This window comes from Ictalurus furcatus, chromosome 24, assembly GCF_023375685.1.
Source record: "Ictalurus furcatus strain D&B chromosome 24, Billie_1.0, whole genome shotgun sequence".
In the NCBI taxonomy this organism is placed as follows: domain Eukaryota; kingdom Metazoa; phylum Chordata; class Actinopteri; order Siluriformes; family Ictaluridae; genus Ictalurus; species Ictalurus furcatus.
In genome coordinates, this window is record NC_071278.1 from 3,672,549 (window position 1) to 3,688,003 (window position 15,455).

The following is a 15,455-nucleotide window of genomic DNA, read 5'->3' on the forward strand; positions in this document are numbered from 1 at the left end:
GCATGAACAAGTCGTTACGTTATTATTATTATTTTTTAAATGAAACGTCGCAGCCTTGAATCTGTGCTCTACTTCTTCCTCTTCCTTATACAGTTTTCCGTTTACTCCATCGGCGCGAAACTAAACTAAGCAAACTTCAGACACCAAACATGTCCTGATGGCTGATCGAGTACAACTGTGTACGTTTAATTTTTGTCCTTTAAGACTACATACTGTGTACTAGTACTAACCGGCATTGCTCCATTGTAGCGAATAGAGATGATGAATTCAGTTCACTTTAAAGTGTTTCCACCTGCTCCAGAGCAGCCATGTGCATGAACCTGCTCTGTACTTCTTCCCCCTTCCTACAGCACAAACTGTCTCATTTACATCTCATTACATCTGCCTACTGCAGTGCATTATGGGCTTTCAGGAGTGCTGGAGGTTTCACACGGACCTTTCAGGCATGATTATAAATGGTAAAGATAAATGGCAGAACCAGTGAAGAGGGCGCGGTTGTGTTCTGGACTGACTCGAGCTCACACTCGTGCACCTGTTTTTGTGAACATTACACCTTCATGTACCTGCTTGGCTGGCTTTAGAAGGTTAGTCCCGCCCCCTGAGTGACGTCCTAGGTACCGTTCTGAGCTATGATTGGTCGGTGGTGGGGTGAGTGACGTGCGCGCGGAGCACCTGGAACTCGGTCGTCGGCGGCGGCGCATTTCTGCCCAAAGCGCACAGCGATGCGGACTCTGAAACGGGGTCAAAAAATAACACAAATATCCGCAGAGTCGGTGACACGGCGCTCCGGGGCACATCCGAGGCGTGTTTTCAAGCTTTCTGGCCTTCCACGAGGATGAAATAAGACTATTTTTGTATGAATACGAAGCACTTTTTTTTTTCTTTTCTTTCCCCGGATCCTGGTTTTCCGTGAAGACGCCACCGACATCCGCGTTTCCTCTCCACGCAGCGGGACAGAACACGATGACCGACTGATCCTGCGCTCTCTTTTATTTACATTTTTTCCCCTTCTTCTTCCTCCATAAGGCCTGTCTGTCTGTCTTTTTTTTTCTTTTCCCTTTTTTTTTAAAGTGGGAAGGCTCGCTATGGTGGACTCAAATGCGATGAGGAAGACTTTTGTGGTCCCGGACGTGAAACCTTTGGATCAGTACGACATTAACCGAGCCAAGATCTGCGCCAGTGTGGGCTGGCTGCTGGCGAAATCCTACGGCAATGCAGGTACTGACCCCTTTACACACACACACACACACACTGCTCTAAAACTCCCAAGATCACGCTACGCGATCACCCTTCATCCGTTCATCATGCGCTTTCATGCGTGGAGGTGATAACTCAGCGTCCCCCCCCCCTCCTCCTCCTCCTCCTCCTCCTCCTCCCCCTCTTCCCCTTCCTCCTGGGATACACAAAGACACACATCAAAGCTGGACCCGTCCACGGAGATATGTTTGTTTATTTTTTATTTTTTTCCCCATTTCTGGTTGTAATCTAAACATCCGCATGGCCTTTAAATAAATAGGTCTTATTGATAGCCTATATAATACCCCTGTTAACCTACATATAGACTATAGCTGAGGCTACATCATGACCATATGGTTCCATTAAAGAGATCATTCTGAGCACTAATCTTTATATATATATATATATATGTGTGTGTGTGTGTGTGTGTATAATGTTTACATATTAAAATTCCGCGTACTTCCACCTCTTCACGAGTACATTTCTAGCAGTGTCTGTTGTGTACATGCTTTCTCTGACTTGAATGTAAATTACAGTTACTGTGAGTCACTCATGTGAGAGCACACACCCACCTCCACCTTCACTGAACTCCTCCAACTCTGCTCCTTGTTTTTCTTTCTTTCTTACTTTAAAATATCTATCTATCTATCTCTCTCTGTGTTTGTATCTCTCTCTATATATATCTATCACTCTCTGTCTCTGTCTCTCTCTATCCATCCATCTATCTCTATATCTCTGTCTCTGTGTCTGTATCTCTCTCTCTCTCTCTCTCTCTCTCTATCTCTCTCTGTCTCCCTCTCCATCCATCTATCTATCTCTCTCTCTATTTATCTCTCTCTCTCTTTCTCTCTCTATCTCTGTCTCTGTATCTCTCTCTATCCATCTATCTATCTCTCTATCTCTGTCTCTCTATTTATCTATCTATCCATCTATCTATCTATCTCTCTCTCTCTCTCTCTGTTTCTCTCTCTATATATATCTATCTATATCTTAAAATGCTATTTTCATCCAAAATCCAGATATATGACACAGATGTGCACTGTATCCCTGTACATCCTGGGTCTAATCTATTTCTCTGACCAGATGTCTGCTAGGGAACACGTGATTACACATGATTAGACACCATGTTCTCGAACAGATTTCGTTTGAACTTGAGTGTAAAAACGACAAAGTATACCTGCTGGTCCGGATCTTTATTTATGACATCATGAGGAAATAGTCAGTAAGGAAGTAAGTAAGAAATAACAGACCACATTAGTTGCATTAAGGTTATCAGGCTGAGCACTAACTAACTCGATATCCCTATAATATACGGATCGTTTCCGCTCCCTCGCTAACAAAGCGGATTAGCCGATTCTGTCGCTTACGCGTGTATTTTTAGACGTGAAATGTAAATTTGAGATACTGTGAATGACTCATGAGAGAGCACACACCCACTTCCACCTTTAGAGAGCCACCCCACCCCACCCCACCCCCATCCCTCCCATCCCTCCCATCCCTCAGCCTGCAAAGCTTCTCCTTTAAAAAAATAAACATAAAAAAATCTACTCTCACTGCCTTAAAATGCTGCTGTTATTCACGATCCAGGTATACGAGGTACATGTTTGGCTTATACTTCTGTACATCTTGTGTCGAATATATTTGTAAGCCCATATGTCTGGTTATCCATGTTATTGAATCCAGGCCCAGACACCATTGAACTCGGAGTATTAAAAACAACCCAGCAAGATTTAGCTTTACGCTTTGAGTAAACATGGTACTAAATGGTACCTTTTTATTTTTGCTGGGGTTGCACCCTCAAGCGTACGTAGTTCGTATCTTTTTAATGTGTGTATTTCATCTGGTAATGTGGATATAATATACCTGTGAAAACGACGGAAGGTACATAATTGGATCGTTATTACGTTTCAGAGTAAGGCTTTAAAGGTACGCTTCTAGTCGTTCACCTTTCTAGGTAAAACATACATACTAAAGGTACTAAAGGTACCACCGCAGTGACAAGGAATGGTACAGTTTAGTACTGAGAATGTATTTCGGATTTAAAGATAAATTAAAAAAAAAAACCTCACATGGATGTAAAACATGCTCAGCTAAAGAAGATCTGAACATTGAATCACTTAAATATACTCTATATAGACTGATGCACTGTTTTTATGCCCATGAGACTGTTAAAATGGGCAATATATCAGTCTTTTTGTTCATTACCCTCCACGATACATGGTTATGCATTTTGGAAACACCCCACATGTCCTCCTGTTGTTATCACCAAGCGCTAGTCAGCTAGTTAAGCGCTAACAAGATAGCTTTCGTCAGTAACGGTTGAACGCACATAGATTTTCACTGTTCATGTCCGTCATATGTTGGCTGATTTGATCTGACATGAGCTAAACCTGTTAAATATCCCCTAACAATCACAACTTGTTTTTAATCACCGATGTGCGCGAGTTTAGCATGCTAGGAATCTTAGCTTGCAGGCTCAGATTGTCGTATATTAAAAGATACGAATCCTCCATTCAGACTAGCATGAGAAGAAAAACGAGCATTATGAAGAGAAGGAAAGCTTGCAAGGAAGCAGCAGAGATTGTTGGTGTCTCTAGTGAGTGTACGCAGCTAGTGCAGTTAGCGTGCTTTGCTAATTTGTCAACGAAGCCTGGCACATGATGTAAATAAGACTTAAACACTATAGTGGGTTTTAAACAAACGTGGTGTGTATAAATTGTATAGTGGGCCATAGGCTAGACGTTTTAAACTACTATACTCAATCGGGGGAAAAAAAAAAAAATGATGCTGGACTGTACAGACATGCAAGCGATAACGCTAGCAGTAAAGAGCGTAGTCTCCGCTAGTGAGAACGGAGGGTAAGGAAGGCATAAACGTGAGCCTCTCACCTTCCAGTGACGAGTGTCTGTGTACCGTGAATGAGGTTTAAAGTTACACTGTATGGCCAAAAGTTTGTGGACACCTGACCATCACGGTTATGTTTGTCGAACATCCCATTCCAGATTCTGTTCCCTTTCTAATAACCTCCACTTTTCTGGGAAGGCCTTCCACTAGATTTTGGAGCGTGGCTGTGGGGATTTGTGTTCATTCAGAGACGAGAGCGTTACTGAGGTCAGGCAGGAGGTCTGCGGTGCGACATCCCAAAGGTGTTCAGGTCAGGGCTCTGTGCAGGACGCTCGAGTTCTTCCACTCCAACTTTAACACACCATGTCTTCATGGAGCTGGCTTTGCGCACAAGGGCATTGTCTTGCAGGAACAGGTTTGGGCCTCTTAGTTCCGTGGAAGGGAAATGTTAATGCTACAGCATACACAGGCATTCTAGACAGTCTAACTTTGTTTGGGGAAGAACCACATATGAGTGTGACGGTCAAGCGTTTACATACGTTCGGCCCTATAGTGTACATTCCATTGTTTTTCTCAGGTGGGATACAATCTAAAAGGTACTAACTTTGCGCTCTTGATGGGTCGTAGCGCCAAAAGGTACAGTTCGGTAACTTGTAGGTTCTTCAGTCCAGAAAACAAGTCCTCCGAAGTAGCCAATCGTGTTCACTGTGCACTACGTAGCTCAGGTTGTTTGGGGTTGGATTAGGGCAGGTATGTGGACTAGGTTTGAGAATTTCTGGTTTAACAGTGTCGTTGCTTGAAGGACCGCGCTGTACTGAAACGAGGTTACAGGCATCGCTGAGCGGAGTTTTAAAGGTCAAAGTTCCGGTCGAGGAAATGCCACCGCGCTGAGCGATAGCAAACTCGGCAAACCTGGGAGGAAAAATGAACTTGCTTTTCACAGCAAATGCAGCTCCTTGGCTGTCTGTGTGCGTGTGTGTGTGTGTGTGTGTTGGAGCGCTCTCGATGTCTCATTGTGTTCACTAAATGAGCCACAAATAATTCATGTACTACTCGGCATTCCTCTACTTACTTCAGATCTCATTGGCTGGTGGACAATCTGCAGGCTGAACTACAGGGCAGCTGATCCAGCGCTCATGTTTAGTTAAGCATAATAAAGCGATAGCTGACGTGTTAGGATAAATATCCTTCGGAGGAATATCCTAGTTGTCATAGTTCACCGGAGCAGAAAAACAAACATGCCCAGCCTGTCTTTAGTCCAGTGGAATGTATTTGGAGTTGGGAGGGACGCAAACTCGATTATAGTTTAGCACATTGGCTTACGTGTCATTTGTTATGTAACCTGTAGCTTTGTGTCTCTGGTGAACGACAGCGTCACACACACACACACACACACACACGGCGTCTGCGTTCGGTCTTTGCATTGGTGGCTGTGACGTGTAACCACACCCTCTGGTCAGTCTCACCCGAGGCTGGCATGCACTGCAGAGTGAGCGGAAAAGCCAGAGCACTTGGATAGAGCACGCAGGATTTTGCTGTGTATGAATTGGCCAGTGTGAGTGAGTGTGTGTGTGTGTGAGAGAGAGAGAGAGAGAGAGAGAGCGTACAGCAGTGAAATCCTGCTGAGCCAGGACTGCACTGATCTTCCTGTCTGACTTTGATGACATCATCACTTTTCCTCACTGGACCTGGATTGTGTCGGTTTTCCTGCGCTGTTCCTGAAAACACACACTGTTTACAAAAAGCAAGGACGGCATTACAAAGAAAAACGGAGCCGCTTACTAACGTATTACACTATTCCGTAAACCAACGTTCATACAAAATCCGAATTGTCCTCAAATACGTCAGAATTTTTCATTCTTTGGAGATGGAGACTAAAAATAAAAATAAATAGACTCTCAGCCTCCATTACCATCACAGTACAGGTTTGTTTTAGGCGTTAAATCAAGCTGTTTAAGTATTCTGTAACATGCGATCCCATGCTGTGTGAATAAAACCAGTTATAATTTGTGTGTAATTTTAGGAGCCCTTACCTCAAGTTATTGAGCTTCAGATGAAACCCATCACCTTTAAGTAAATTAAGAGTATAACAGTAATACCTACAGCGGTTAATAACTCCACTCCAATAACTGTAACCTCACTTTAAGAACCACAAAATGACATCGCAGTGCACTTTTACTAGGCATCATGGGTATCGTTAGCATTTTCATAACACCGACCCTTGATTTATTACTCACGTTAACAAGAAGATGATGTTTAAGAGATAATATAAATATAAATATTGTTTATACAGTACGTGTATAGTATAAAATGTAATATATGTATATGTAATATACATATATACATATATGTATAGGTAAAATGTTTTTATCGCTCTGGATGAGGCTGTCTGCCAAATGGTGTACATGCAAGGCTAATTTTATTGTTTTTGGTATACACTGAAGACGAACGAGACGAGGGATCAAGAGACGAACAAGGCGATCGTCATCTCAGCGTTCATTTCCTGATATTTACATCCAGATGTGTTAAGCAACTAAGAACATGTGGTATTAGCTGTGCTCGATGCTTGTGCAGGGGCTCTGAGTGAATTTCCCTCCTTTCTCAGGTTCAAAATGGCTTGCTTTTCTCCCATACACAGCTCTCTGGTCTTCATGTTGGTTTATCCATTTATTTCTATATTTATTTATTTTTAACAAAAGATGCAGTCTTCTCTGGCGAAACCCAGGCCTCAGACTAGAGAGTAGATATTCAGAGCTGGTAATTAACAAGAAACACCTGTCGGTAACATGTTGTTTTTTTTTTCTTTCTTCTAAATCACAGTAAGTTGTGTAAATATCAGGAAATGAAAGCTGAAATTCTGATCTATCGTGTCATATTCATCTTTTTGTCTCAAACACAAATGTATTTTGATGTACGGCAAAAAACAAAAGAATCTATCTATTCCGTAACAACAATTAGATTCAAAACGTTAAAATAAGCCGATTTCAATCAGAGTTTGTTACTGTTACGGTACTATAACCGTTGTAAGACTGTATTGTGATCTCTGCAGTATCTCGGAAGATAATAGTGTGGAATGTTTGTACTCGGTCTTGACTTGCGTTTATAAGCACACTCGCTTCGACCCTACAGATGGCTGCCGTGGGCGTGTCCGATTCCATTATGTTCCCTGCATAGGGTTCATCACGGCAGTAGTGTGCAGCGTTTGCACACGTGACTCTTCGTCGCATGTTCTTAACGAATTAATCCGAGCACCTGCTCTCGTTCTTGAGGCGAGTTGCGACACGTTCACAGCGCAGTGGGATTTAGTTCTGTTTGTGAAACGTGTGGAGTATCGCTCGTGCTCAGTGTTCTGTGTAATCGGGAGACGGTGCGAAGCCTTGTCGATAACAGAGCAGGTCGTGTAGGACTCTGTCCTCGTGTGTGTGTACGAGATCCCAACGAAACCTTGTCCGAATTCTGTGTGAGATCACATGTCAGAAAATGTGATGACGGCATCAGTGTGACCGAGGCCGTCAATGTAATAATAGCAGTATCATGTCTGTTGGGGGGGGGGGGGGGGTTAAAAGGAGAAGAGGAGTATGGAGCCATTCTTTTCTTGGCTTGCTAAATGAGTGAGCGACAAAGTGAGGATATTTTTTCCATCCATTAGCATGCGTGGTAGCTTAGCAACTCGGTGTACAAGGAGACCTGTCTGATAACATTAAAGGTGCATTAGTTAAGATTAAGATCTTTGTTTTTTTTTTGTTTGTTTTTTTTCTTCAAGAGTAGATCCCTAGGTCGGATCGACATTTGAATGATTGTAGCTCCGCCCCCAGGATCTACAGTGGCTCACAGAGTGTGTATAAAATGACTGACAGTAGACGCATCCAAACACAAACAAGCGTCCTGGACCAGAAATCCGTGTTCCGAATGGGTTATCTCCTCGACTTGATGCACGTTTGCTAAGACCACGACTTAATCCATTGTGTTTTAAAAAAAATAAAATAAATCAGGTTGTACACACCTTCCAGGAATTTTGAACATCCATCCATCCATCCATCTTCTATACCGCTTATCCTTCCTTCAGGGTCACGGGGAAACCTGGATCCTATCCCAGGGAGCATGGGGTACAAGGCGGGGTACACCCTGGACAGGGTGCCAATCCATCACAGGGCACAATCACATACACACTCACACACCCATTCATACACTACGGACACTTCAGACATGCCAACCATGCACGTCTTTGGACTGTGGGAGGAAACCGGAGTACCCGGAGGAAACCCTCGCAGCACGGGGAGAACATGCAAACTCCACACACACAGGGCCACGGTGGGAATCGAACCCTCGACCCTGGAGGTGTAAGGTGAGCGTGCTGACCACTAAGCCGCCGTGCGCCCCTTATTTTGAACATGTTAGGAATTTTTAAAAAAATTACTATGGCACATTGCAACGAATTAGATTAAATTGTATTTCTATTTCTTTTATTTCTTGCCGTCTTGTTATAATAGTTTTGTCAGTCCGTACAGGATTACGCTCAGTTTTTTTTAGTGATTGTTGCAGCCCAAAACGCTTGATTTTTGCTGCGGATTAGTACAAAATTTGCGACGCAACCCGCAGACTCTTTTGCGCTGCTTTTTTTTTTTTTTGCGTAAAACTACTCGAATCGGCGAAATTGCACTAAATACTTTTGCACGGCCTTTCGCAGTGATGTTCGTTGGTAAATGAGACTTGTTCGCTGTACTCTTGTTCGCTGTACTCCATGTTCGACGCACGTGAGTGAGCATTGTAGCCGTCTGAAACTCGCATCAAAATGTCTGACACCGTACGAACGCCGTCGTCAGCTGTGCTCTAAGACCAACCGTGTCGACTCGCTATCAACGAATCCTTTTAACGTTTGTCTGCGACCGTCGTACAGTGTAAGGTCAGGTGTTCTCTAAACTTCACACCTCAGAGCATGGCGAGCTCAGCACCCTGCTGTTTGCTGCACGCATTATCCCTGAGCGTGTAGGTGTTTCTTTTCTTTTCTGAAGGCCAGATTTATACTTGAGCTCATCCTTGATGGTGCTTTCTCCTAGCTGGTGGCTTTAAACCTTTTTATCCCGCCTCATTATTAACGTCCGTAGGCATGACTCAGCCTCGGGTTTCGTTTCTGCACCCGTAGTTCGAATTCAAATCGTGAAGCATTATGCTAACTCTCTGTTACTTGAGTAGACTGAGTCAGAGATATGCATGGGTGTTTTTTTTTTTTTTTTTTTCCATCCCGTGTAAATGAAAAGTGGTGCAACGCTGAGACGGAGAACAATGAACCTCACCTCCCCCTCCTCTACTCTCTCCTCGCTCTTCCTCATTCGTCTTAAGTTAGCTCGTCAACCTCTTTTTTTTAATTTGAATCTCGTTGGTGGAGTTTGGCCAGGACAGCTGGTCTTTCCTGGACTCTCCTGGTTGGTAGAGTTCGTCATCTTTGCCCCGTTAGTGTGTCACCGTGATGAGTCACGAGAGCACATGGGTGAGCGTTACAGGAGGAAATCCTTTTCAAATCCCTTTTGGATCTACTACTCGGAGCAGACACGCGCCTTGGTAAACATTTTTGGAAAGACGGCTCCGGTCTCCTATCCTTCGGTGTTGTTATGGTCACCGGGTTCATGTTTATGTTGTGGGTTTCGACTTTAGAACTGAAACTCGCTCTAAATTACTCCATGATGATGAGTCATCAGGTTCAGTTTACTCCAGTGTACCCGGTTCACACGACGCAGTTTATAAGCGTTCCCATATTTCCTTTTCTGCGCGTCAGGTTTGAGGTCACAGTTCTCCGACACGGTCCGTGAACGCATAGCCAGGCGCTCGGGGATTTTTACGTTTTGTCGTAACCCATCGTTATCAAAATGATCATCATGAATATTGAGTTTGTAAAGTTATGACGGTTGAATCCAAATCTATATCCTACAAACCATGTCAACTTGGAACAGTTCAGAAATTCAAACGCTCCTATAAAATCTGCAAAAAAAAAAAAATAATGACCACACTATTTATTTATTTATTTATTTATTTATTTATTTATTTATAGGTGCAGTCATGAATTAGTGTTCATCAGATATGGGTACTGTGGAGGTTTTCTTTTCCGGATAAATAGTTCCCGGACTGCACAGAGTTTGGGAAAGCCTGGTTAAAGGTGTGTTTATGCGCGTGGCCCGGCTCTTTGCTGTACTTGCAGGCCTTTCGCTATTCCTGACCTGATTTAGAACAATATTTGGGGTGCTGTTAGATTTAAACCTGGCAGTGCATTTCAGTTATTTATTTTTTTAGTTTTTTTTTAGCTCCAGCATGTCTCAGGCTCTTTAACGAACTAAAATAAAGATAAAACCACAGCCTTACTGGACCGTGTGTGTGTGTGTGCGCGTTAGGACTGTGCTTCGTTATAATGGCTCCATGGCTGTGTCAGGATTTGCACTCATGACGGTAGGGTGAAAGATTTTTGTGCCACTCGGAAGTCCCACGTTGAACTTTTTTTGCTCCCTGAGCACTTAATTTTTTCAGTCTAACAGCTAAAACATGTTGCTAATGAACAGTATAATAGCCAGTACACTCCGGTACACTCAATATCAGTACACTCCGGACTTCAGAGGTATTTTGTGGTCGTTGCGGCCAATAGTGCTAGATTTTTTTTTCTTTTCTCTTCAAAATTTTGTGATGCAACTTGTGGAGTTTTTGTGCTTTTTTTTTTTTTTGGTGGAAAAATACTTGAATTGGCGAAATTCAGTCTTGAAGAGGGGCTCGGAGATCGAATCGAATTGCAAGCTCCCGTTATGCAACGTTGCGGAATCCGCTCGATTTGTGCGTACGTTTGTGTGATCGCGAAATCCTCGAGGGCCCGGTGGGATGATAATAGTAGTCTGTTCGGGATGTCGTGTACGAGTGTGTGCGTTTTTGCGGAGTTTCTCTGGTGCTGTGTGCACGTGGTGGAGTTTGATCGCCGCTGCTGTTTTCCATTTTTAAACTCTTCGCAACGTGTTTATCGGGGAAACCCGCATCACAATAATGTTAAAAATAGGACTAATAATGCCACACCTTCCTTCTTAGACAGGTTAGTGACAGGCTGAGAGAGATGGTGTGTGTGTGTGTGTGTGTGTGTGTGTGTTATCAGACTTCATAAAACGGAATGGCTGGATCCATTACCGAAAGACTCTAAAGGGCAGTCGAGAATCCTCCACTCTTCACCACATGCCTTCCAGGTTATAATAAAAAGCAGGCGTGTGAGCATGTGGTCAGTGGCGTGCTGCTCTCGAGAGCCTCGTTATTATACGTATAGCAGATGTGCGTGAGCACGAACCCGGAAACTAAAGGAACTGTGCAGCCCGAACCAACATCTGTGTGTCTTCTGTCTGTATCCCAGTGCAAATATGGAGGAAATACAAGTGCGGAGCTCGAACAGAACATGGCTGGTACGTTGCAGAACACATGCTCGTCTAATCGAATCATGAATATAAAATTGATGTTCCTGTCGTATAGAGGATGATTACACGCAGGGAAAACTGCAGCTCTCTCCACGGCTTTAGTCTTGAATACAGATCGCTTCGGATTTGTTATCGGGTTTCAGTCTTATTAACGTTTCCCCTGTAGCACCATGAACAGTCTTCCTGCACACGTTATTAGAAATGTTTCATCACACAATAAGAATCTTTCGACAGCATTATTAGTGATGCGCCGATGTGGCCTGGACTAATCCCGATATCCGGTGTTTCTCATATACGTATACATACAGAGTGCCCTCCACTAATATTGGCACCCTTATATGGTAAATATGAGCAAAGAAGACTGTGCGAAATTGTCTTCATTGTTTAACCTTTTGATCTTTTCGAGATCAAACAATTACAAACACAACTGTTTGTGTTTAAAGATGTTTCATCTCTTTTATTATCCACTTCTTCTCCTCTGCTCCTTTGCGGGTCAACGACAGAACCGTATCCCACAGCGCCCTCGGGTCGCTTCTCATTGCAGTGTAAATTACCTGCAAGTCAGCGTCACTAATAATGGTGTTCGTGACCACAAAGACACGAACTCTCCCTAAAAGTCAAGACTCCACTCAGTTCTCTTCATAGTTTTAGCGTTACAAGGGAATCCCCCCCCCCCCGTATTTATTTATAACAATCTCACCACTTTGTCTGAAATGTTTTCAGCACCAAAATGTCCTTCCAAAAAGTCCCGCCCACAGTGTTTGATTGACAGGGCAAAAAATGGAACAAATTGCAAACGGGATTGGAAAGGCTTTTTTTTTTTTTTTTTTAATTTTACATGATTAGAAATGACATTTGTACATTTATGGATTCTCATCATAATCTGTGTGTGTGTGTGTGTGTGTGTGTGTGTGTGTGTGTGTGATAGGGTTTGGACTCTTCCAGTGCTTTGCTGTAGGATGAATGATGGACATGCTAATTGAATGGACATGACTTTCAACTGTCATTGTCTCTCAGACATATTTGTTGCGTAAAGTCCTGTCCAGCTGAGCCACTTCAAGCTTTTATCTAAAGTAACATCTCATTTTAAGGCGTCCATGATGCTCTTGAATGTTAAATAGCTAAAGGACAGTCGTAACCCTTCACCTTGTTGATTCAGGTAGAGATCCGTGTCCGTGTGTGTGTGTGTGTTGTGGTGTCAAGAGAAAGACATGTGATAGTCGAATGCTTTGTGTAAAGTTTACATTAAGATGTTTGCTTTCATAGTGTGTGTGTGTGTGTTTCGTCTTTGCACAGTGGCTACGGCCTCCAAATCCGTCCTCAGTTTCCAGGTATTGCTTTTCCTCTGCACATCACGCACAGTGTGTTCATTCAGTGATGCTCGACAGGGAAGCGACACACACATCACACACTGCTGTGGCTTTTGCATCCTGCTTTGCATTCTGGGTTTGAGCTCTACATAGAGCACAGCTCATGGACAGTGAAGGAACATACGTGTACCCTGTGTATTTTTACAGTTACGCTACACAGAGCTGTTTCATTTGTGTCTAAAGTGTCATTCGGAGTCGTGTCCTGAGCCCAGGACAAGCAAATGATATACCGTATGTTCCTAATGACCTGAGAGTCCTGTACCAACACGAATGAATGATAATTGTGGGCGGGGCTAACAGCAGACTACGTATATTATGTAAATGGTCTCGCTACATATTTGTAAACAGGAACCAGCCCTAACAGAAACCATAAAAAAAAAAGGAGTTTTTAGTTCTAGTTAATTTTCCTCCAGTTTCAGAGACGACTAGACGACAGTCCCCGAGCGATTACGGTTAAAGGGACTGGTAGTAATAAGTCAGTCGCTCCAGGATTTTGTGATCGCAAACAAAATTACAGCAGGTTTTCCGCAGGTTTGGGCCAAGACGCGTGTCATGTGACGTCATCACAACGATTCACGTGCGTCGAACGCGAGTACAGCTGAAAGCTCTCCTTTACCAACAAACGTCACCGCAAAATTGCGATTTCACTACTTCATTTAGCACGTAGAATTTAACACAGATAATAAAAAGGCAAATTTTGTAGAAAAAAGCAGCAGCAAAATCGAGCATTGTTGTCCGCAACGATCCCAAAAAACCTGGAAACACGAAATGCTGTACAGACTGTACCTGTGGTTAAATTCTCGCATACATTTTTTGTCCAATACGCTGTTTAGTTGTCTAGCTTGAATTCGATGCAATAAAATTATTGACCACTTTCAATAATTTTGCACCTTGAAAAATTTGCACCGTGAAAAAATTGGAATGTTCTCGAACAAGACTGCTGTAAGACTATTTGTTGCACACTTTTGGTGAAATGAAATGTAACTGATTTGTGCATCTAGTCAGCACAGTGCTGTAGCCCTGCCCCCGAAGTACTATTAGTTCATGTTGGTAGTCTTGGGCGGCTGTGTCTCAGGTGGTAGAGCGAGTTCTCCACTAATCGTAGGGATGGCGGTTCGATTCCCGGCCCACGTGACTCCACATGCCGAAGCGTCCTTGGGCGAGACCCTGAACCCCAAGTTGCTCCCGATGCCAAGTTAGCGCCTTGCATGGCAGCTCTGCTACCATTGGTGTGTGTGTGTGTGTGTGTGTGTGTGTGTGTGTGTGTGTGAATGGGTGAATGAGAACCAGTGAAAGCGCTTTGTACAACCACTAAGGTTAAAAAAGCGCTCTATAAGTGCAGACCATTTACCAGACCATTCTTGCACCAGATACCCTACACATGGAATCTTTTAGTCTATGGGGAAAAAAGCGCAGTTTTCTAGTGAACAGAAATTCCAGTACTTTGTGCCGTAAAAGTCCTTAATAGTCATTGTTTGTCCGTTACATCCCATAATATTTACTTACTTACTACGAGTGTGATTGAAATGCTAATGTTTGGTAGAAAAACCGATGCCGCTGAATTCTCGATTCTGATTGGTCAGAAGGTGCTGATGAGTTTTCCCGAACAGCAGCTCTGAGAGTAGTGCCTCAGGTCAGAATGACAGGGTTATACGAATACACTCGTTATGACACGTTATTGTTTCACACGAACCTGCATGCGTTACTTTTCCTACCACAGCGTTCTTCCTAGTGTTTCATTCCGTGCATATCGCCCAGCGCTAAACATGACGTCTAGTGTTTACACTAGATTTCTTTGACTAGGACAGGTTCTTTACCTTACCCTCTTTAGAACTGGTCCTGCTGCTTCCCATGGCCTGTAGTGTGTGTGTGTGTGTGTGTGTGTGTGTGTGTGTGTGAGAGAGAGAGAGAGAGAGAGAGAGAGATGGGAACATATTACAAGCACCTTGTGGTTTTGATTGCCGATGAATGCAGCAGAACCAGTTTTCTCTCTCTGTATGTGTGTGTGTGTGTGTGTGTGTGTGTGTGCGCGCGCATTCTTGTGGGAGTGTGTGCTTCAGGTTTGATTTTCACAGAGCTGTGTGTTTTGTTTTCGGGGGTTTATTTACAGAAACCCTTCTGAAATCTTGCTCTATGGAAGTACTCTGAAATACGATGAAGTACAATATGTTAAGCCAATATGGCGTGTGACAATCGTATGTGTGTGTGTGTGTGTGTGTGTGTGTGTGTGTGTGTGTGTGTGTGTGACTGCAAAGTCAGCCTTTAAAGTGGAGGAATGATGTGTGTATGTAGGTCATTGTTTCCTAGTTGGTAAAGTGGTTCAAGTTACATTTTTTTTTTTTTGCCCACAGCTTCAAAATGGTGCGTCTCTGTCTGTGCGTGTCTTTGTGAAGCGTTTGCCTGTGTGTGTGTTTGTGTGTATGTACATGATGGAAACTTGTCCTGCTCGTCACCGGACCTGTGCAGTTGCCTGCAGTCTCGCACCATCTTTAATTATTAGTGCAGCTTTACGCCGCTCTTTTATCTCCTGCGTGCTCGCATTTGTTTTCTTCACCTCTCACCTGCTCATTTT

At 43.4% G+C, this 15,455-nt stretch overlaps 1 protein-coding gene across 2 annotated transcripts in view; it reads left to right on the plus strand.

The window, feature by feature from the left end:
- The first annotated feature begins 550 nt into the window (after positions 1-550).
- The window catches only part of camsap3 (calmodulin regulated spectrin-associated protein family, member 3), a 39,331-nt gene continuing 24,426 nt past the window's right edge, over positions 551-15,455 (plus strand). Inside the window, exon 1 of one of the 2 annotated variants that reach the window (XM_053613311.1) lies at positions 551-1,218. In XM_053613311.1, the coding sequence (XP_053469286.1) occupies positions 1,086-1,218 (133 nt within the window). In that variant the 5' untranslated portion in view covers positions 551-1,085. The remainder of the gene's footprint in view (positions 1,219-15,455) is intronic. The other variant, XM_053613310.1, reaches the window with a different exon arrangement.